The 21,804-nt window shown below is 31.6% G+C and overlaps 1 protein-coding gene across 2 annotated transcripts; it reads right to left on the bottom strand.

The window, feature by feature from the left end:
* Positions 1–5,108: 5,108 nt before the first annotated feature.
* Positions 5,109–19,246, bottom strand: LOC104898282 (uncharacterized). 2 transcript variants are annotated; one of them, XM_057396381.1, is made up of 11 exons: positions 18,631–19,246; positions 17,105–17,294; positions 16,203–16,336; positions 14,726–14,838; positions 14,498–14,624; positions 12,857–13,012; positions 6,586–6,741; positions 6,219–6,298; positions 6,073–6,122; positions 5,377–5,489; positions 5,109–5,340 (listed from the first exon to the last, which is right to left on the bottom strand). In XM_057396381.1, the coding sequence occupies exons 1-11, from the start codon at positions 19,015–19,017 to the stop codon at positions 5,332–5,334; spliced, it is 1,515 nt and encodes a 504-aa protein (XP_057252364.1). In that variant the 5' UTR covers positions 19,018–19,246; the 3' UTR covers positions 5,109–5,331. The 2 variants fall into 2 exon arrangements, with proteins under 2 accessions (XP_057252364.1, XP_010683638.2); XM_010685336.4 differs by having other exon boundaries at positions 5,109–5,489.
* Between the last annotated feature and the right edge of the window lie 2,558 nt (positions 19,247–21,804).

The raw sequence follows: 21,804 nt of genomic DNA, 5'->3' as shown, positions 1-21,804 counted from the left end.
TGTAAGAAAAAGTTGGACTTATCACATAGATTGGGGTTGTTTAAGTAAACCCACAAATCAGTTGTGACTTCCGACATCTAAAAACAATACAAGCTAAGGAATGACAACTAACATATAATAAGACTTTTTTTTTTTTTGAATAGTAAAATTAATTCATTAATAAAAAGTCATACGACATCTACATAAGTAATCGAATCAAACAAATACATAAGTTGTATCAAACAAAAATTTCCTTCATAAAAACTACGATCGTCAAACAAATCTTGCAATGTGGAACATCTCCCGCTTATATCGCTGGAAAATACAGCCTTGTTGGAGAGACAATCTAACGATCCCTTGTAGTCGTGAGGATGATTTCCGTCGGATTCATCTGACCGTATTCGAAAAATTGATAACCTTTGTGATCCCGCATAATTCTTCACCAACAAAATAATTTCACGGCAATCCATTAGATCTAGTATCCCGGATTGTAACCTATAGAAATTCTCCCTCTAAAAGAGGAGAAAAACCCTGTCTTTCGAAGGAGGTCGAGAAACCTTGTCTTTCGAAGGAGATCGAAAAACCTTTTCTTACGAAGGAGATCGAAAACCCTTTCTTTCGAGGGAGAAATTGTTATTGGAAACCTAAAAACAAATAAAAAAACAAAGGTGGGGGCTTTCCAACGGTAAAACCGATGGAAGCCCCTTTAAAAATCAACAATGGAGGCTAGGGTTTTTGAAAGTAAAGAGGAGAGAGGGGAGAGAGAAATTAGGGCGAGACATATAATAAGACTTATAAATACTCTACTTATTGTCAATTTGTTTAATAAGAAACCATTAAACATGTATATAATCAAACAAATATTATGTGCAGAGTTATCTAAAATAACAATGTTCTCCTTTGTTGGTAACGTTTTATTTTGTAATAACTAAGGTAAATGGAGATGTATAAATACAAGGAAGTAAGAAATCAAAAGAGACCATGTTGAGAAGGTTGATTCTACATATTTTTTTAAATGATAAGGTTGGAGCTCTCCTCGTGCAGAGGGTCTCCTAACCTTCTTTTCTTCTTACCTTATTAAAATAAAATTGCTGAGAAGGTACAAAATAAATGAGAGAGGGGTAAAAGCAAGATAAAGAAAATAAAACTTAGGGGACGTTTGGTTGTCAAGGGATAAAGGAAATGAAATCAAGAAAGGAGTAGGGAGGGAAAGGAATACAAAACCCTTAGATTTTGAGTGTTGTTTGGTTGGTAACATTGTCTTTCCTCTTTTTTCCTCCTCTTACTATTCCTTCCACCGTAGCACCACCACATCCCCTCTCTTGCTATGCCATTGCTGCCCCTCCCCACCCTAAACCACCGCTGCCGGCCACACCACCAACCTCCCCCTCCCCTTCCCATGCGTCATCGTCCTGAGGTTGGGGTGGAAACACGGTGATTTTGGTTGGAGAGGGGGTGGTATCGGGTGGCTGGCCGAGATTTTGGTAGTTGGTCTGAGGTTTTAGGTTGAAGGTAGTGATTTTGATGGAGAGGTAGTGATTGTGGTGACAATGTGGTGGTTGTCAAAGTGACCATGGAGTAGAGGAGAGAAAGGGTAAGTTGTAGGAACGTAAATTGGTTACAACTATAATTAACTTATCAGATAATCGTGGCATGAGAAGATCACTACCCTAAAGTTGAATTTTCCCCGTAACAACACACAGACTCACAACAATCAACCTCCAGAACGATCTTGAATATTGCCTAGAATAATAGAGGAGAAAGAGAGTTTATTTGTTTGTGTTTTTCTGTGTTCTAATGAAACCAAAACGCTAGTATTTATAGGAAATCAGAACGAGATCAGAAGAAGGCTAAAATCCTGAAACAACGGTCATTTAGTGGTGAGAATTATGACGGCAGTTATGGCTAGAAATTAGGAAAAATCGAAAACATTAAGGTAGAGATTAGGGAAAAAACGGTAACTTAAGATTGAATAAAACAGTCATTAATGCTTACAAAATATTGACCCAAAAAGATAGTTAAGTTTAAGGCTCAAGGCCCTAGCCAAACCGGGCTAGTAGCGCGGGATCGTGTGGTAACTCCAATCATCACAAACCCACTAAAAGTCTCATTATTACACAACTCAAAGGGTAGAGGAAGAGTAATGGTTATAAACAGTACACTTCCTTTTTATTCTTTAAATGTGAGACAAATGACTCTTCATATTCTTTTGAAGCGAATTTTGAGTTTCTAAAAATTACTCTTATAAATTCCAACATAAGTGATATCACGGATAGGGGTGGGAAACAATGTAGAGGAGTTAGGGGGTGGGTAACCATGGGGTAAAGAAAACTAGAATTTTTTGCACGCGATGCGTGCTTGAATTTTAATCGAAACAAAAACTCGATTTTGTTCGGCATAAGAGTCCAAATTTGAACATTTGACATACAAAGTATATTTGTTTTTAGTTGCAAAGTTTGATTGGTTTAGTTTCTGTCACTTAAGTCTTTCACCATTCTTTTTGTTTTTTGTTTTAGTTTTCAAAGTTAAATTCTATGAACAAAATAGAATTTTAATTGAATTTATTTATGATTTCTAATATTATAATTTTTTAGTTGATTTTTGAATTAAGTACAGTACTTCATAAATTGTAAAGAAAGTGGACACTTTGATTTCAAGTCAATTTTTTCATAGTTTGTAAGTGAATTTTTAAGTTTTTATAAAGTTTCCTCATTTTACTGATTTGCATAATGTAAATTATGCAATTTCATGATTTTAGTTGACTTGTGAGTGATTGTTATAATTATATTTTTGGTATTTTTGTTTGAAGTCCCCTTTGATTTATAAGTGAAATTGTAATTTAGAATGGGAAAAGGGGCAAAATAGGCATTTCAAAAGAGGACACCATTGTTCCCCTCTTCCCTTATATAATAAAGATGATTAAATACACCTAATTAACAACAAGGAAATCATCTTACTTGATTCCCTTACCCTTTCCTAAACATCCTAAATCAAACGCCGCCTTAATGGATCATATTATTTAATTTAAAATCGAAACAAGGTACAAGAATAATCATTAAAAAATAATGAAAAAAAAAGTGTAACTATCCAAAAACAGGGGTGGAAATTGGAATGGAATACTAACTCGAAGGCAACTTGACAATGTCGAAATACCAAAAAGAAATGATAGGACCACTGTTTACCTTTTTTCTGCTGCATGTCCATGATCTGTTATGGCCTATTAGCTAGCAGTTAGTACAGCTAGAAGCTATGAATTTCTTAGACCATTAAACATGCAAATGGTTAGGTTTATTACATCGTGCTACAAGCTGCCAAACCCATAATGCATACTATTAATTATTCACAAATCTTACCAATTTCCCAAGCCATGTTATCTTAGTTATGAGTATACAAATTTAGAGCAACATTAACAACCTTTTCTTGATGCAAAGAAATATATTCCTTTTATTAATACTTTCTTATGCAACAATGTACTTTCCTACTCACTCCCTTTGTTTTAAATTATATTATCCTTTTGCTTATGCAAAAAGTTTCTAATAATAAGAGTATTAGATAAACCATATGATATTTTATATAAGAAAGGAAAAGAAAAATTAAAGGTAATTGAAGTTAGTGAATACAAAAATATTTATAACATAGAGAAAAATTAGATGTGATCAACAACGGCAAGTGGTCTTAAATTATTGTTGATATGTGTTTCCAAATGAAAAATGAAATTAAAGTATGTTCAATCATTCCAAATGAGAAAAATGGGTTATGCATTAGATTAGATTGATAGTATTATATTATAGCAGAATTTATATTTTGAACTAGAATTATATATATTATATTTTACTTCAAAATAATAAGATCAAATGTCACTTGGTTTGGTATTTAAAACTTTAGTATACAAAATTGAAATCACGAGATTAAATCTCATATAATGCATGAGTAAAAACTCCTAACTCCCTAATAGAAAGCGTCATGTGATTTAATTTTATTTTTTGATTAGGAAAGATAATTGGTCCGAAAACAACCCCTGCTAGGCTACTAGCCTGCAGGGCACACCAGCTCAGAGGTTGGGTACAAGGCTCAACATATTGTTGGGATGAGGATTCGGACCCTGTGCAATGCTCTGGAATTCGGAATGGTACTCCACTGAGCTACCACCTCTCCCTCTTAAAGCGCCATGTGATATTGTTTAGGAAGTCTTTTTATTATTTTAGTACATATTATACTTTGTATATCAATTAATATTTGATAAAGTAACGATTCTAATTAGATAATAAGTAAATGGACTTAATTAGGTAAGATATATTCCAAATACTTTTTACTGATCAAATGTAAGTTACCAAGTTTTATGATATGGAGCCAGGAGGTATTCTATGCAGGCGTGCTGTATTAAAGAGTTGGGCTGTTGGGTCCATAAATTGAATCCTATGATCAATTGGGCCCCAGTTAGCATTCCCAAAATTCGCCCACCTGATGGAAGGCACTTTTTTCACATTGTTGGAGACTTGGAGTGACCAGATTGCCTAATTGACCTTTCAACACACTTCTCTGCTGCTCTTTTGTGTACTAAAAAGCATGAAAATGGGGACTTCTTCAAATTCCACATGTGTTTGTTTTTCCAAGCAACGTTAAACTATTGGACCGACTTATCATGTGTTTTCATGTCCTTAACTCACTCTTTAATTATATATCTGAACTGAAACTGGAATTGGAACTGAAAGAAACTAAATTATAGAGAATTACAGAATAAAAACGAAACTAAACTGAATTAAACTGAACTGAAAATACGTCCGAAAGAATAGGGTCTTAGTTTGCTTTCCAAAAATAAGTATATTTTTTAAAGATAAAATGAATATACCTTGTATAAGTGAGAGGAAATTGGAGATACCACTTTGTAAGGGATAAGAATGAATTGTTGTTACAAGGGTGAAAGTAAAGCCTTTCACAACTAGATCAAGCTTGATTAATCCAAAAACGAGTATATATATGTGAGGTTTAGTAAACATCGTTTTTTTATATATAAAGAGTATACTTTCTCCGTTATATTATTATTGTAATAGATTTCATCAAAACAGTTGGTAAGAAAGCTAGGTGGAGAGGAGAGAAATAAAAATATAAAAAAAATTGAACCCGCGTGATAGAAGAAAATAGGGAAAATATTATCATACTATAGTATATATGAAACTTTTAAATAAGAGAAATATTGTAATTAAAAAAGAACGGAAGAAATATGACATATAAACATAGTAATGTATACCTTTTCATGGGGTTTAAGGCATCGAAGTGACAAGCACACCAGCCAAAAATTATGTTGGATGGTTATCTAATGTCACTAATACTTCTTATATATCACACTTAATTCTAATAATCTGTGTTGTATGTTCAATGAGAAAAGTGATCCAAATCATGGTAATATCGAGAAAGCCACTTTTTGATGTGGTGGATCTCTGTTTTCCTTATTTCCTTGAGCCAATTTGGATCTTCTTCTGTTGAATATCTGAGATCTACGTGATGTGCACCTGATTCAAAAAAAGCAAGCACAAGAAAAATAATATAAACATTAATTTTCTTGATATGGCAATAGTTTGTCACATTTTATTTTAATTGGTAATTTACTGGTCCAAGCAGACTTAACTCTTATGAACTAAGGAGTAAAAAAAGGATCCCAATTCGTAAAGAAACTTCCAGAGACCAGAAAGTGAGAATTCATACCCAGAATTAGATATTCACACAGTCGAACTCCCGACCATGAGACTGGGAAGTGGGCTCCAACCATTAGGCTCCCACATAATTCTCAGTAATAACTTGTCACATTTAGCATAGCTAGAACAAGTGATGTGATACTAAAATTTGGACCGAGATCGTAAAACAGTAGAAGTATATTAGTATACTCAAAAGAAAAAAGAAGAAAATTCAAGTGCTTTTTACACAGCTATGACTCTAAGGCACAATTATGTAATTTATTTTGTGGATGTCATCTAGATTAGTTGGTAGAGTCTTGTAAAGATGATATACAAGACCTGATATCAAATATCGTTTACATCATTGCGCTTAGTCGCTCATTTTAAAAAAAAGTAATGTATTAAAACACTAGTTACCAACCTTCTTTTGCAACTATGGCCACCAAACTGCTGGAGATGTTCTTTAATACTCTGCCATATAATATAGAAAACTTTAAAACAACTACTAATACTATTTACTTTTTAGGGATTATTCAAGAAAAGAGTTGAGTAGGGACATATGCGTACCCTCCACCACTCCATGGGTCTCTTCTGCCATTAAAGAAGAGGATGTTACTAGCATATCTTCTAAGTACCCTGTGTATATCCTGCCAATAATAATATTATTTTCTTCTTAGTAACTCTATTTTCCAACACTTCTAAAAATAAATGTTATTATATAACCTTTTCATTAAATTGTTGCTTGTGAAATAATTATGTATTTATCTCGAAGTTACACGTTGACAAGCTAATAAAGTTGTTATAATTTTAACAAACCAACTACTGTATATAGTAAAAGGGTTCTGCTTGGACAAACGTACAAGTTAAATTGTTGCGATTTTAACAGAACATAGTAATTACTATACTAAAAGAAATTTTAATGTGGGAGACTTACAAATCCACCAAATTCAGTAGTGATCCAATGAGGACGAGGTTGAACACCATAGATGCTGGTGCAGTACAAGTCTCGATCATTATAGTCGTCATTGGAAGTTGGAAATATACTCTCTTTGTTGTTCCCATCTGTTGGTAATATCATCTCTGTACATGCCTGAGTTGTAATAAAGAATTAAACATGAGTAATTTTCTGTCAATTCTTGATAGAATAACAAATTTCTTCTTAGAAAGTAGAACATATTGAAATACTAATTATAATAACAAAAATTATTAAAAAAAAACTGTCTAATTTTAATATAAAAGTAGACTGAGTTACTAAATGGATTAAACTAGTCACCGAAAGAAATTATCCTAGTCACTATTGGGCTAATTCTCTTTTTAATATTGGACTTACCATTGCCTAGTTTTTGTTTAAAAGTATACAATCTCTTACAAGACAAACTCTAATAATATTTAAGAAAGATTCTTCACTTGGTAGATTCTTTCTAAATATAAGAAGAAAGCCCTAACAAGTTGGGTAAAATATATATGAAAATCAACATCGTATTGGGATTCAATTTAATGACAATTATATCGAAGGTGATACCTACACACTGCCAGCACTACTGATCTTTCCACTTGTAGATTTTAATTGATAATGTTTATTTCTAAAATAAACAAGATTATACACAAACTTTTTTTTGAAGGTAAATTCAAAAAAATAAATTCACTATTAGCACAATCAAAAAAATAGAAGAATAGAAAACAAAGGATAAGAAGACATTTTAATGATCTTTTCATAATGGAGTGTTAAGGAGGCCCAATGCGAATGGGCCTTGAAGTGAATGCTAGGCGTTGGTGGCCTGCATGTTTCCATATCTGGATGGGCTTGTCCATAACTCTACTATTATCCGAGTTTTAAGAATCCCATATTCTTAAAAGTGCCAATATAAACTAATTTCATACTCCAGACCTTTCTTCTTCCAATATTCTGTGCAATGCGTGGAAGTTTTTAACATGAATAGGATATTAGGATGAAGTAACTCGAAAATGGTGAATAAGAAAAAAATTATCAGATTAAATACTAGAGATTAATATAGATGCGTGATTTTGTACCTAATAAGTTGCGATGATTTTTTTTTTCTTCAAACAATTAATTTTATAAGAGACCGTCTACTTTTAATTTAAAAGTAAGTGCGGTCTAAGCCCAATATTAAGAAGATAACAGACCACCATTTTGAACATAGTGACTACTTTAATCTATTTAGTGACCATTTTAATCTATTTAGAAACCAATTTAATATATACAATAATCACGTTCTTTAATTTATTTAGTGACTGGTTTAATCCATTTAGTGACTAATTTAATCCATTCCGTAAGACTATCAGGCTATTTCTAAAAATTATTTGTTGTAACTTGAGATTCAAAAGGAAAATAAAGAAAGGAGAAGAGAGAAGACGACTACGATGGTGCAAGATACCTATAAATAGTGTTGGGTTAGAGAGAAATTGAATGAGCTTGTTAAGAGAATATAGACTTAAATTGTCTAATTTTATATTAAAATTAAACCGTCTATTATAATAATTTGTGTTCTTCAAATAGTTGTTTTATATTGGCTTAGGATTTGCGAATGCGCAACTAATACCGCCAATATTGTTATTATTTTTTAGAAGTAGTTAATAACTTAATATCATATAAGTACACATTAGTTAAAAAAAATAAGGTCAAAGAATAGTTTGAATAGTACAATTTCTTTTATTTTCTTTGAAGAGATGGTAAAATATTGCATGAATGAAAGTGATATAACTAAAAAACATTAGGTGGAATTTTATTAGCTTTGATATAAATTACAAAATAATGACACAATATTGGCATATAATAACATTTATTATTGCTTTGCTTAAAAGAGGGAATTTCTTCGAGCCTTATAGGGGACCGCATGGTCAAATGAAGGGTCCTGCCAGACGGCCCAGACCATAACCTCGCAAAGTTCTCCTAGTTGGGATCGAACCACCAATCTTGAGGTTGAAAGGTTTTTTTCCTTACCACTAGGCCAAGTTTAGCGTGGTTAAAAGGAGGGAAATGGACAGGTTTACATCCATGTATTTTTTTCATTAGTAGCTAATTGAGAAAACAATTGGTCTTGTAAGAGAGCACTTACAGTTAATTTAAAATTAGACAACGACCCAAACCCATATTAAGAAGAGAAGGAACCACTTCTTTTTTTTTTTTAATATAATGAGTAGTTTAATCTATATAGTGACCAATTCAATCTATTAAGTAATAACATTCTTTAATCCATATAGTGACTAGATTAGTCCGGCCATTTGGTAATACTATCGGATTATTTTTAAAATTATGTGTCGTAGTTTAAGATTCAAAAGGAAATAAAGGAGGTAGAAGAGAATGACGACTAGGTTGGTGCAAGATGTATAAGGATAGTGTTGGGTTAGACTGAGATGACACATGCTTGTTAGTATAATATAGACTTGAGTTATCTAAATTTAACATAAAACTAGACCTCTTATTTTAATAATTTTTGTTGAGAAAAAATATAAGTGAATGTATATATTTTTTATTTTATTATTTACCAGGAAATAAACTTAGCCATAGAGGGATGTTCTCATGTCCCTCCATATGTCTTGTGTCAAAATATTCCTCTCTAAAAGATCAAATAACAAAAGTTATTCTGCTTAAATAATTGAGTTGTTGTAGCTTTCTAAATGCTAATCTCATAAGTCATCATCATTAAACACTAACTTTTTATGTTGGTTCTATCACGTATGCAGCTAGTTATTGGCTGTTCTTGCTAAATCATTTGGAATCATTTGTGTTCCTTTCACCTGAAAGACACAAGAATGGAATCTGGTTTTCCATGACTAAAAACATGCACTTGGGCCCCTACTTTTTTATTTTTTATTTTTATGCATTCCCTTTATAATTTGGCCCTTTTTTTTTCCAAAATTTAATACTTTGACTCACCTTACCAAAGGAAAAGTACTTATAAGGAGAAATAAGTTAGTACTAATAGTTTTTACAAGTTTATATAAATTTTGATGCAGGATATCCAAGTTCAATTCATACATTTTTAAAAGAAATCAATTTGCAACTATTATAAAACATACTATAAGCTAAATTCAAGTGAATAGAACACCCTAGATCTTTAAATGATCTATTTATGTCAATAAAAAAGACTCCACTTTTTTATTTGCGATAATTAGGGGAAAAAAGTATGTCACTTAAAATCCTATAAATTAAAAACTCTTCTCTGTCTTTAAATATCTATGAATATTTTACACTAACTATATAAAGTATGTCACGTAAAATCATTTAGGAAACACTTTCTTGTCTTTAAATATTTGTGTACGATTTTACACTAATTACATGACTTTCTTATCCTAAAAAGATAGAGAAGGTATTGTGTCAGACTCCTCTGACACAATACAACTGGTCGGACCACATCAGTTAGTCTTAATTTTTTTTCAGTTAGTCTTAATTTTTTTCAGTTAGTCTTCGTCTTTTTTCAGTTAGTCTTAATTTTTTTCAGTTAGTCTTCATTTTTTTCACTTAGTCTTAATTTTTTTTCAGTTAGTCTTCATTTTTTTTTCAGTTGGTCATCATTTAGTTAATGTTTTTCAGTTAGTTTCTAATTTTTTTCAGTTGGTTTAAAAAAAAATTCAGTTGGTTTCAATTTTTTTTCAGTTGGTTTCAATTTTTTTTTTCAGTTGGTTTCAATTTTTTTCAGTTGGTTTTAAATTTTTTTCAGTTGGATATAAGTTACCTCTAAATGAAAGTAACTTACCTCTAAATGAAAGTAACTTACCTCTAAATGAAAGTAACCTACCTCCAAATGAAAGTAACCTACCTCCAAATGAAAGCAACTTTCAGTTACTTATATTATCACCAAACGCACCAGACACACCAAACAACCAAACAATCATTGCTTACTTACAGAATATATCCCAACAACACTATCTTTAAGGATAAAGTTGTCAACTTTCTTTTGCAACGTTACCCAAGTTGCATCATGGACTTAACTGTAAAAAATGAAACTGTTTTTCATCTTGCGGTGAAGCATAAGCAATTGGCTGTGTTGTTGGTGTTGCTTGAACAACTTAAATTGGCTTGCCAATGTCAAGGGAAAATGGCCTTGAAAGATGCAACTTGTTCTTCTTTTGATGAGTGTATGGTTTTTGTATCGGAGGATCGGTGGTTTCGGAGTCGAGGAAGTTGCGGCGATTGTTGTTGTTGTTGCGGCGGTTGTTGCAGAGTTTGGAGATGACGGTGAAGTAGAAGAGGAGGAGTAAGGCGGCAGCGAGGACGGCAATGAGAGCAGCCATTAAAGGAGAGATGTGAGAGGAAGAAGGAGAAGAATCATTGGAGTTGAAGAAGAGAGGAGGAGCGAGAAATTTTAGTATTGGGTTGGGCTCGTCTGACCATAACTGATGGTCAGACGATCTGACCCAATACTTTCACAAAAAGATATTATAAAGCATATTATATTAATCGAATGGATAAGATAGAAATATTATTGAAATTATAGTACTTTAATAACCATGAGATGTTATTAATCTTGGAGATTTTTTTTTAAATGGTGTTTTAGAATTGTGTATAACTATACGAATTAGGGATAACCACAAAAAATCCCTCCAAGTACCACTTTTGATTAATTAGATTTAGTAACGCCAGGTGTGGTCCTTTTCAGTTTTGCTGCCTAATTCAAAAAGACACCCAAAACTTTCAACTAAATAAAAGAAGAAACAAGCCAAATATATTAGTGACCCAAAACATCAAGCAACACTTAAGTCTAAAATTAAGATACCTTAGCTATTGTTTACATCTTTTATTTGGAATCTGGTGATGGGGATATCTTATCATCTATACCATCTTTAGTCTTTACCTTGGTCCTACAACGTATATACCTCCACAATCAAGTTGAGAATATGTTGTTAACTTTTAGATGTTCTTCAACATGCTCTCATTTGTTATTCTAGTCTCCACCCAAGTTCTTTTCAATCTATATCCATGATGAAAGCACTCCTTTTTCCCTCTCTACATCATTGTTTATTTTACTCCAATATTGTGAGAATTGAAAAAAAAAAAAGCAATCTTATGAAAGGATATTATATTTCCTTATTATTAATTTGATTTTTTTAGTTTAAGGTGATAGTTTAGTAGAGCTCATTTTAAAAACTTGTGCTCGAATCATGACAAATTGACAGTATGGATATCGAAGGCACGGGGTGAGGGAGTGTCTGGAGTTTGAGTCTTAAGGTTGGCCACTTGGCCCTAAGATATGGTGGGGGCAAGGATTCTCGTATCAACAAAAATATTTTCTTTTTCACCATATTTAACACACAACTTCTATTGTTAATACATTTATTTACTCTCTAATAAAATAAAAGTATACTATTGAGATTTTAGAACACAAAAAATACCTATATAGCAAATTCCCACTTGATAAAAAAGTTTCATAGAGCTTGTAAAGTTGGTAAAGTTTGACTCCAAATAAGCAGTTATAACTACTTTCTCCGTTTCAAAATATAAGACATTCACACTTTACGAAAATTTGCTTTGATTACAAGTATCTCTCATAATATGATAAATAAAAATTATACTATTGGATTCGTCATAAAAAATACTATAATAACATTAATTTTTTAAATTCTTTATCCACATAAATTGAGAGTAATTAACGATCAAAACCCGACCTCAAAAATCGTGCGTTCCTTATATTTTGAAACAGAGGGAGTAATTAAAATCAAAGGAAGTATATGTAGATATAAGAATATTTTTCTTACTTTAAATAGATGGAAAATGATATACTCATATACATAGCCCTAATGTATAAGGTGCTTAAAATGAAAATAAAATATTCAATCAAGCATTTATTACCTCAATTGATCTGAAAATGTGTTGAATTCTTAAACTTTTTCCATGTAAAGAAATATATTTAATGCTACATATAACATTACCCTAAATAGATTTATAAATTATATAGATATAGAATGATAAATATGTTTTGACTTTTGACAAAGCAATGATTAATGTTAGCAGATTATAGAATATAGATGTCAAATAAAAAGCCTATTATAACTTTTGTGATTGTTTAGTTGGATAAGACTTATATGTAGTTGATTGTGGGAAGTAAAATTTACGCAATCTAGTAGATGAATTATTATTAGTCGAAGTATCATGTCATTTATACAATTATTAGGTGTTTATGCCAAAAAAAAGTACTAATTGACAAAGAGTTAATGAAGAGATTAAAGGATGAATAAATTGAAACCTGCCATGTCCACTCATCAAGACCATGTTTATCAGAATCATTCGTTATATTAAAGCAGTCGACATTTCCAGTGTAGTTGTAATATATGTTGGCTGCTCCATACAACTTGGCAAATGTATCATTTCCTAATTCTGGATTGTCTATTGCCTTGCACATCTGCAACATCAAGAAACAAGATAGAATGCCTTATTAATTCTGATGAACATACTTAAGAAACATAATGACATGGGATTGAATATTGATGAACACAACAGGAAAAATCACAAATTTGTCACAAGACGAAATTATTATGCCCTCTTTTCGCAAATAATGTCTATTTATCAGACGTGCTATTCTAGAAGTTGCTATGTTATGCAGCAAGACAAAATTCTGTTTGGCACTAGCGTTTTAGATAGCGGGTAGAGGTTGAACGTGGTTAAACCGCTACTTGATAATTGTGTGAGTGTTTGGTAAGGTAGCGGTTGTAATAGCGGATAGAGATTAGACTAGAGGTTGATTAGCTTTTGTAGAACGTTACATGAATCTGTTTGGCAAAACTAGCGGTTCTAGTAGTTGTTAGTTGCTGCGGTAACTGTTAGGGGTAGCTGCTAGCTGTTTACTAGTAGCTGTTAGAGATTAGCGTTTAAAGTAATTGTTTAATTAGGAGTGTTAGTTTGACAAAAAGTAACTGCTAGCTGTATATAGAGTTTATTCGCTAACCGCTACCTATAAATCTCAAACGTTTTTAGCTAGTAAATTTTATGATGACGGTGTATTTGGTGATAATTTCTGGAGTAGCTTTAAGTTATGTGATAATAGTTTGCAAGTTGTACAAATTTAATAACGTTACATGATAAATTTTATATATAATAGACTTATTTAGAAAAAATATATATGGTCAAAGTTAGGATATGAATTGTATAAAAGTCAAATTATAGCAATTATTTTTTTTGGGTCCTACTACGAGGAGTTTTCCGCCGTCTTTGGCAGAGTGGACTACTCTCCTGGGGGAGTTTGTATGGGCACCTCAAAGGGTAGCATCCCTCCCAGGTGGGATTTTTTTCATACTCAAGGCTCGAACCGAGACATTGGTTAAAAAGCGAAAGACCCTTAACCACTCACGACCGCCCCAATTGGTAAATTAGAACAATTGTAACATAATGAAAATATAGAGATGTTACTCATGAAATATATATATGATAATCTATAATGTCCTCTCATCATTTGTTGTGCTTAAACAACTAGTACAATAGCAACAACAATAATTATAACAAATTAAAACCTATACTAGAAGTATTAGCTTAACATTCATCCGGCTTGTTTTATATGAAGTAACTAGTTATTAGGTCCAGGCTATGCCCCGAATAAGAAAAAAAATTCATTTATTAATATAATAGTTTATGATAATAACACTAAATACAACTTAGTCTAGTGGTTAAGACTTTAGTATATGTGCTTGAGGTTTTGAGATCAAACCCTATACTACGCAATTTTTTTATTATACATGGATTACATTAACTAAAACTCCCTAGGGAGAGCGCCACGTGGCACAGTTTTTTATTTATGCACGCCTTTTAATATATTTGTATAGATTATAATAAAGTTTAGAACTAACACATTACACACTTTAGGAGTACTATACTTGAGCAAACAATAAGTTACCTGTCTAACTGGAAAAGCAGGCAAGGGGTTGAGAAAATTGGAGGGAGTAGGATAGTCTGTCATAGCAGTATAAATATAAGCCATACTCAACCAACTCTCAACATATTCAGCAGAAATAGTAATGTTCCTGCATAAAATCCAAATTAAAAACAGATAATATTTTCACAAAATTTATTTCCTCATATTTTTAATTTTTCTTTTGGGGGACATATAATAAGTCAATCTTACTTGCAAATATTAAAAGATGATCTTAGCTTTTCTAGCCCTCCTTTCTGCTGTGCTGTTTCTTCAATTTGTGCCCATGACCCTTTGATCACTTTGTAACAATTCTCACTCTCACTCTGAAATTTTTAAACACCAAAGTATCAAACGTAAAAAAATGTTACTTTGAAAAAGAATTTGTTTGTTTTCCAACAAAAACTATTAAATACGTAACCGAGTAAAGGAAGGGGTAGTAAGACGAGGTAATTAGACATAATAATCCTCCTCATCTTATTTTCACTTATTCTAAGGAAAAAAGCAAGCTTGAATAAAAGCTAATAAATCCGAAAGAATATATGGTCATGGCCATGGGTCATATGGTCTAACCAAAAACGATTATTTCTAAACTTGTCCATACCTATAATATTTTGTCACTTTTAGGCTTTATGTTTAAATCTGATTGGATCTAAATTTCTAATTAAACTTCATTGCTTCATAAGGTGATGAGAAGATACTCTAACAAAAAAAACAAGCTTGCTGGTTTCTGATAAGTTTGTCTTGTAAGAGATCGCCTAGTTTTAAATTAAAATTAGGCAATGGTAAGTCTAATATTAAAAAGAGAATTTGTCCAACAATGATTAGATAAATTTCTCTCGGTAACTAGTTTAATCCATGTTTAATAATTTTTGATTCCTGATTGACATATTAATTAGATCTAGTGCCATATTAGAAACAAGAAATACAAATAATGACAATGATTTGAAATTGCAAGATTTTTTTTTTTTAATAAGAGAAATTGCAAGATTCTTAGGACTACAAACTGATGATTTGTCATTTGAATATTTTCCTACACATGGGACCAATGGGCCATCAACTAACATATCATCGGAAATATTTTTTAGGTGGCTGTCACTAACTTGATGTAATTGCCATTTTCTGGTGTCATGACAAATGAAAGATCAATCTTAATAGTGACAGAATGCAAAAAAAGTTTCTTATGCATCAGAAACAACTTTGATATGATGCTATTACTGGTATTTCAACCCATAAATTTGGACATTTTATCTGTTTATGTTCTATTCCATGTATTTAGTGAGAATTATCAAATGTAACACGGAATATCATCACCTTATATATCCCTTGCAAGTTTTATGTATGGCGGCATCAAGGAAGAAAATATAATGTACATCCATGGTAATGCTACCTCCATTTGGAATTCAGTCTTGCCAATAGTATAAAACTTGTACCATTAATTTGAAATTGATTATATTAGAAAAATACATTATTAGGATCACATCTAAATATACGGAAATTAGTTTTCGTACATTAATAAAAGAAATTCAATGAAAATTCGTATCTAAATAGTATGCCGGTCAAACTGTTGCAACTAATAAGAAATAAAGTGATTAATAATATGTTAAAGACTATTACATTGACAAAAATACAGTGAATTTGTGATTTAAACTTAATAAAAAGAATAGAGTGAAAGAGACAAGAAATATACCTTGAAATCTTGAGTGACAATATTGTTGAAGCTAAAAGGAGAAGTGAGATTTCCAAAATTGAGGATTGGAGAAGAAGAAGCCAAAGCTCCAATAGCCACATGTGGGTACTTGAGCCTAAACCAAGCCGCTAACACTTCAACAACAACAAAATAAATAAATAAATAAATGAATATATAACATTGTTAATAAAAAAAAGCTTTAAATATAAATCTCCTATGCATCCATAGCCCATTGTGCATGTCCATAAAAATTATATTCTTATTAACAACAATTAAAGTGTCAATAAATGCACCAAAAAAAAACACATCCTCTCCTTTCTAGATTAATTGTCACTTATACATTTTTTAAAAATATTTAATTATTTAAAAATAACAAATAATAGTATTCTAATTTTTAAGTATACATAATTTTTGCAAATACTCTCTCCTACATAATTTTTTCAAGTACCTTACTATGTACTCTATCCGGTTCCAAAAGATCTTCCTTGTAACCGTTACTACATATACCAATGAGGATCAATTTGTGTGCGGGTGTGGGGTGAGTAAAGTAGGAAAGAGAAGGGGTTAAGATAAATAAACAAATAAAAATGGGTTAAAGTAAGAGAGAGAAAGAGAGTAAAATTGAATTAATAATGTAATGATGGACCATATGGTACGGACATGAAAGGGTAAAAGAGGAAAAAAAAATTCCAAATAAGAAATAAAGCAAAAGAGTGAAGATAATTTTGAAACGCACCTAAACAAAAAGAGGGAAGATCTTTAGAAACTGGAAAGAGTATGTTATGTAGGAACGGTGGTGGTGGTAGAATATTATGATTAAATTCAACAAATTAGATAAGTAGTCAGATAAAATAATAACAATATAACAGAAAAGATATGTTAAAATAATTAAACAAACATACTTCCTCCATAGGAACCTCCAAAAACCACAACTGGAGATTCAGTAGCGGTGAGATTCTTCTTAAGGTCAAGTATGATAGTTGCATAATCAGCCAATGCTTGGGTTGAACTAAGATATCCTTGTGTAGTTGCATTTTTATAAGCTACCTCTTTGTCACCTCCATATGGTATAGATTTCCCATAGAATCTATGCTGCAACCACAATAATCCAGACTATTTTTTGTTAGCTAAAGTGTGTCCATCCATTATGCGAAGAATCTATGTCATCTATAGAGACGAATCTATTAAGGGTCCTGGGTGGTACATGCTCTATCAAAAAATATTAATTTTTTTTTACGTTAGACAAATTTTAGAATTGGATAAAACTAATATCCGCGTAATTATCACATATCATGCAACTTGCTCCAGTGATAGATTGGCTAACAAATTCTTGCATGAGTCACTCATCTATGATATCATAACAAAATAATAATAATAATAATAATAATAATGAATAAATAAATAAATAAATAAAAACTAGAAACCAAGTTTATTACTTTGCAGAGATAAGAGGAAACAAAATGTTTTGTTATGGTATGATGAGAGGATATTGGTTTTGTAGAATGGTTATAATTTGTATGTTTATTAGTACATGACCTAAAGAAAGTTAAAATAGTTCTACTATGAAGGTGGAATATACGTGCTTATAACATGCAAAATTATTATATTTCAGGATTCAACTTTTCAAGCTATTAAATCAATACGAAAAAACAAAAATTAAATATATATATAACATAATCCATTCTGTTCATTATAAAATAAACCAAATTTATTGATTGAAACAATTTTTGCTTTTTGCTAATTAAGTATATTTGTAACTGATTTTTCGCTGAATATAACTTATTTAGATTGAAAAATCAATTTGAAAGTCAATTAAATATGGCTTTTATACATAAAGCAAGCATAAAAAAGAACATAAAAAAGTACAATTTTTACTTAAATATTCTGGAAAGAAACTTATTGTCCATCAGTAGACAGTACATGATGTGGGTTACTAAGAGCTAAAATTAACAAAAGCCAAAAAATGTAAGTAATGATGAATAAACTAAGAATTGGAAATAATTACAAATAAACCCTGAAAATTATGTTTCTATTTATATGTATAGTCTCAACTCTCAAGAGAAACCTATGATTCAGGAATCATGACTACATATTATTTTTGGTTATTAAGAACTTCCTATATAAGGAAATACTACATCCGTTTCTTTTTAATTGTTACACTTTGACATTTTACACTATTCACAAATTGCACTTTGACCCTCGTTTGTGATTTATACGTGAATAAAAACATAATTATGTGAAATCTTGTTAGATTCGTTTTAGCTTATATTTTATAAATATATACTTTTTATAATTTTTACAAATACAAAATTAGAGACATATATCCTCAAAGTCTTGCATTGACATGCGTGAAAAGTGTAAGTGTAACAATTAAAAAGAAACGAGGGAGTAATAAGCCATAAAATAAGTAGTAACAATGACATATTACCTCAATGAAAACCAAAAGGGCTTTGAAATGAGGTGCATTCTCAAACATGAAACCAGAATTTTGTGCAAACCACTCAATATCTCCTTCATTACCCATGTAAACAAAGATTGGGGCATTATTTTTAGCACCATCCCAATAAGTATCATTGATTAAGTACCTTTGCTGAAAAGTTTGGTAACTTTGTGGATTATAGTTAAAATGATCAAGTATCTGTGTATAATACTTTGTTTTATAAGGCTTAACTTCATCATCCTTTAGAATTTGAGCTAGTTGCTCCGGTCGAACGTTCGACGACGGGAACCTAGGAAAAATCTTGGCTAATGCAAGGGAAGGTAACAAAAAAAGAAGCACAAAAATGCATTGAAATATTGTGAATTGGTAAGCCATAATCTAGTGATCTAATAATTTATAGTTATGATTTTTGGTATTGAGAAAGAAAATGTATATGAGTTTAAGGTATAATATAATATGGTTTGTTTGGTGTGACAAGAACTATAGGTGTAGGGTTTGATGGCTAAGTAGGAGAAGAGTAGGAAAGGGGAAGAAGCAAAGATTGCACAAATACTATGAAGAAAAATTTTCGAAGATGAAAGAGCCGTTTTTGTAGGGGAATGCTGAACAAGTATTGGCCCGTTTTATAGATTATAAAGTTGGCTGATCAATATTTTTGGCTGATATGTGCGACATATCACGTATGCACTATGTGGAATCTTTTAGCGCGTCTTGCGTGTGGCTTGCCGCACCTATAAATACAGGTGTGGTTGTGTGTACGTCTGTCAGCCATATAACTCCTCTTCAAAAGGTCATATTTCACTTGTTTCTTATCAGAATCAAGCTTTTGACAAGACGTTGGAAAGATATCGAGCCAAATTTTCATCGCCAACTTGAATTTTCTGGAGATATTGAGTGTGTTGTGAGATATGGCCTTTTGAAGTTGACTCTTGTACACAAACTTTTATGGACAAATAGAGTTACTCTTAAGAGCAAATGAAGTTACTTGTATGAGTATGTGGTTACTCTTAATAATAAAAGGGTGTCACTCTTATAAATACATGTGGATACTTTTATAATAAAAGGAAATACTAATGAGTTTACTGTTATGAACGAATGAGGTTACTCGTATGAAGGAATTTAGTTACTTTTATGAACAGTGGGATTACTCGTATGATTAAATTGGGTTGTCGTATGATTAAATGAGGTTACTCATGTGAACCAATGAAGATACTCGTATGAATAAATGAGGTTACTTTGTGAATAATTGGGGTTACTCATATGATTTTTTTTTTGATCCATATGAGCCACAAAGGCGGTACAAAGTACAAAGAAGGGGAGGGGGGATTCGAACCTGTGACCTATCGTTCACAGCACCTCAATCTTAACCACTAGGCCAAGACAAGCTTGAAAAGTTGGTTACTTTGTGAATAATTGGGGTTACTCATATGATTAAATAGTAGTGTCATATGATTAAGTGAAGTTACTTATATGAAGAAATGATGTTACTTTTGTGGACAGTTGGAGTTACTCGTATGATCAAATAGCATATTCGTATGATTAATCATTAAATGATGTTACTCGTATGAATAACTAAGGTTACATTGAAGGAAAAAACTTCATCTATCCGATGGATCAACAACCCGCTACTAATAGAAATAAATAAATAGTGGAATCCAACTCATCATTTCTAATAGTTTTTAAGGCTCTATTTCTAGTGAATAAACTACCCATCAAATAAATGTAACATTGTCCTACATTGAAGTCTAAAATTAAGATACCTTAGCTGTTGTTTACATCTTTTATTTGGGATCTGGTGATAGGGATATCTTATCATCTATGCCATCTTTAGTCTTTACTGGTCCTACAACGTATATACCTCCACAATCAAGTTCAGAATAAATTGTTAACTTTTAGATGTTCTTCAACATGCTCTCATTTGTTATCTTAGTCTCCACCCAAATTCTTTTCAATCTATCCATGATGAAGCACTCTTTTCTCCTTCTCTACATCATTGTCTATCTTAATCCAATATTGTGAGGATTACAAAGAAAAAAACAATCTTATGAAAAGATATTATATTTCCTCATTATTTGTTAGTTTAAGGTAATAACTTAGAAGAAAAAAAAACTTGAAAATAAAGTATTACTTCCTCCGTTTCAAAATATAAATCACATACGATTTTTGAGATTGAACTTTAACCGTCAATCATTCTCAATTTACGTGGATAAAAAAATTAAAAAATTAATGTTATTACAGTATTTTTCATGACGAATCCAACGATATAATTTTCATTTATAATATTATGAGAGATATTCGTGGTCAAAGCAAATTTTCGTAAAGTGTGAATAACTTATATTTTGAAACGGAGGAAACATTTAACTTACATTAGTAGCCATACATTAATGTCAGTATTTTAAGTTTCTGTGATTTAAGCATCTTTGCAACTCCATCACTTTGTTTTTCCAAGTTTGTCAAGAACCTTGGATGAAATGATCTGGGCATCTGATCGCTAATTTCTGTTATAAGGAAATTAAGAATAAAAATGTCAGAATTAATTCTAGTTAAAGTAATACTTCTTCTTCATAAAGACTTCCATATTTTAGAGAGAGAAAGCTAGAAAGAGAAAGAGAAAGAGAGAAAAGGAAAACCCCCCAAAGTCCCCTCGAGAAACCCTAGAATTTTCGCCCAATTTGATTCAGTTTCCATATCTTTATGGTAATCTCTGTTATTCATACAGAAATCCCAATTCAATAGCCTTCTGCTGCTTTTCCCTAAGATTAATTATCTTTTCGTGTTGGTTTATCTCTATCTCTGCCTTGTTTATGGCGATAATAGGGGTGATTATTAGCTATCATTATTGGCTTTCACCCTACTCTGATAGGGTTAGTTCTCCTTTAAAGCTACTGTTAGTAGCGTTTGATGATGATTTACAGCCTGGTGCCACTATTTGGTGTCCTTTAAGCTTGAACTAGGGTTTTCTCGAGAAGGGGACTTTCTATTGGCTCTTGAGGGTTTGTGCATTTAATGTGAGTCAGAGAGTTTGTGTGCTGAGGGAAAGTTTCTTTTCGTTTGTTGTGTGGTCATTCAATTCTGGAGGGATTTTGTTTTTTCCTCTTTCAATTTTTGGCGTGCAGTTCTTCATTTACTCAGACGAAATTTGCAGAAGCTTCTTTAGCATTA

The sequence above is a fragment of the Beta vulgaris genome, chromosome 7 (assembly GCF_026745355.1).
Source record: "Beta vulgaris subsp. vulgaris cultivar EL10 chromosome 7, EL10.2, whole genome shotgun sequence".
NCBI classification, from domain to species: Eukaryota; Viridiplantae; Streptophyta; class Magnoliopsida; order Caryophyllales; family Amaranthaceae; genus Beta; species Beta vulgaris.
This window is presented reverse-complemented; position numbering and strand designations above follow the sequence as displayed.

What these genes read in the sequence shown, in the direction of transcription:
- LOC104898282 (XM_010685336.4), bottom strand. Translation starts at nt 19,017, where the DNA reads ATGGCTTACCAATTCACAATATTTCAATGCATTTTTGTGCTTCTTTTT. An exon ending in CCCTTTTGGTTTTCATTGAG is followed by an intron (nt 17,295 to 18,630) that starts GTAATATGTCAT and finishes TTGTGGTTGCAG; the next exon opens with CATAGATTCTATGGGAAATC. An exon ending in CTGCTTTTCCAGTTAGACAG is followed by an intron (nt 13,013 to 14,497) that starts GTAACTTATTGT and finishes TTGATGTTGCAG; the next exon opens with ATGTGCAAGGCAATAGACAA.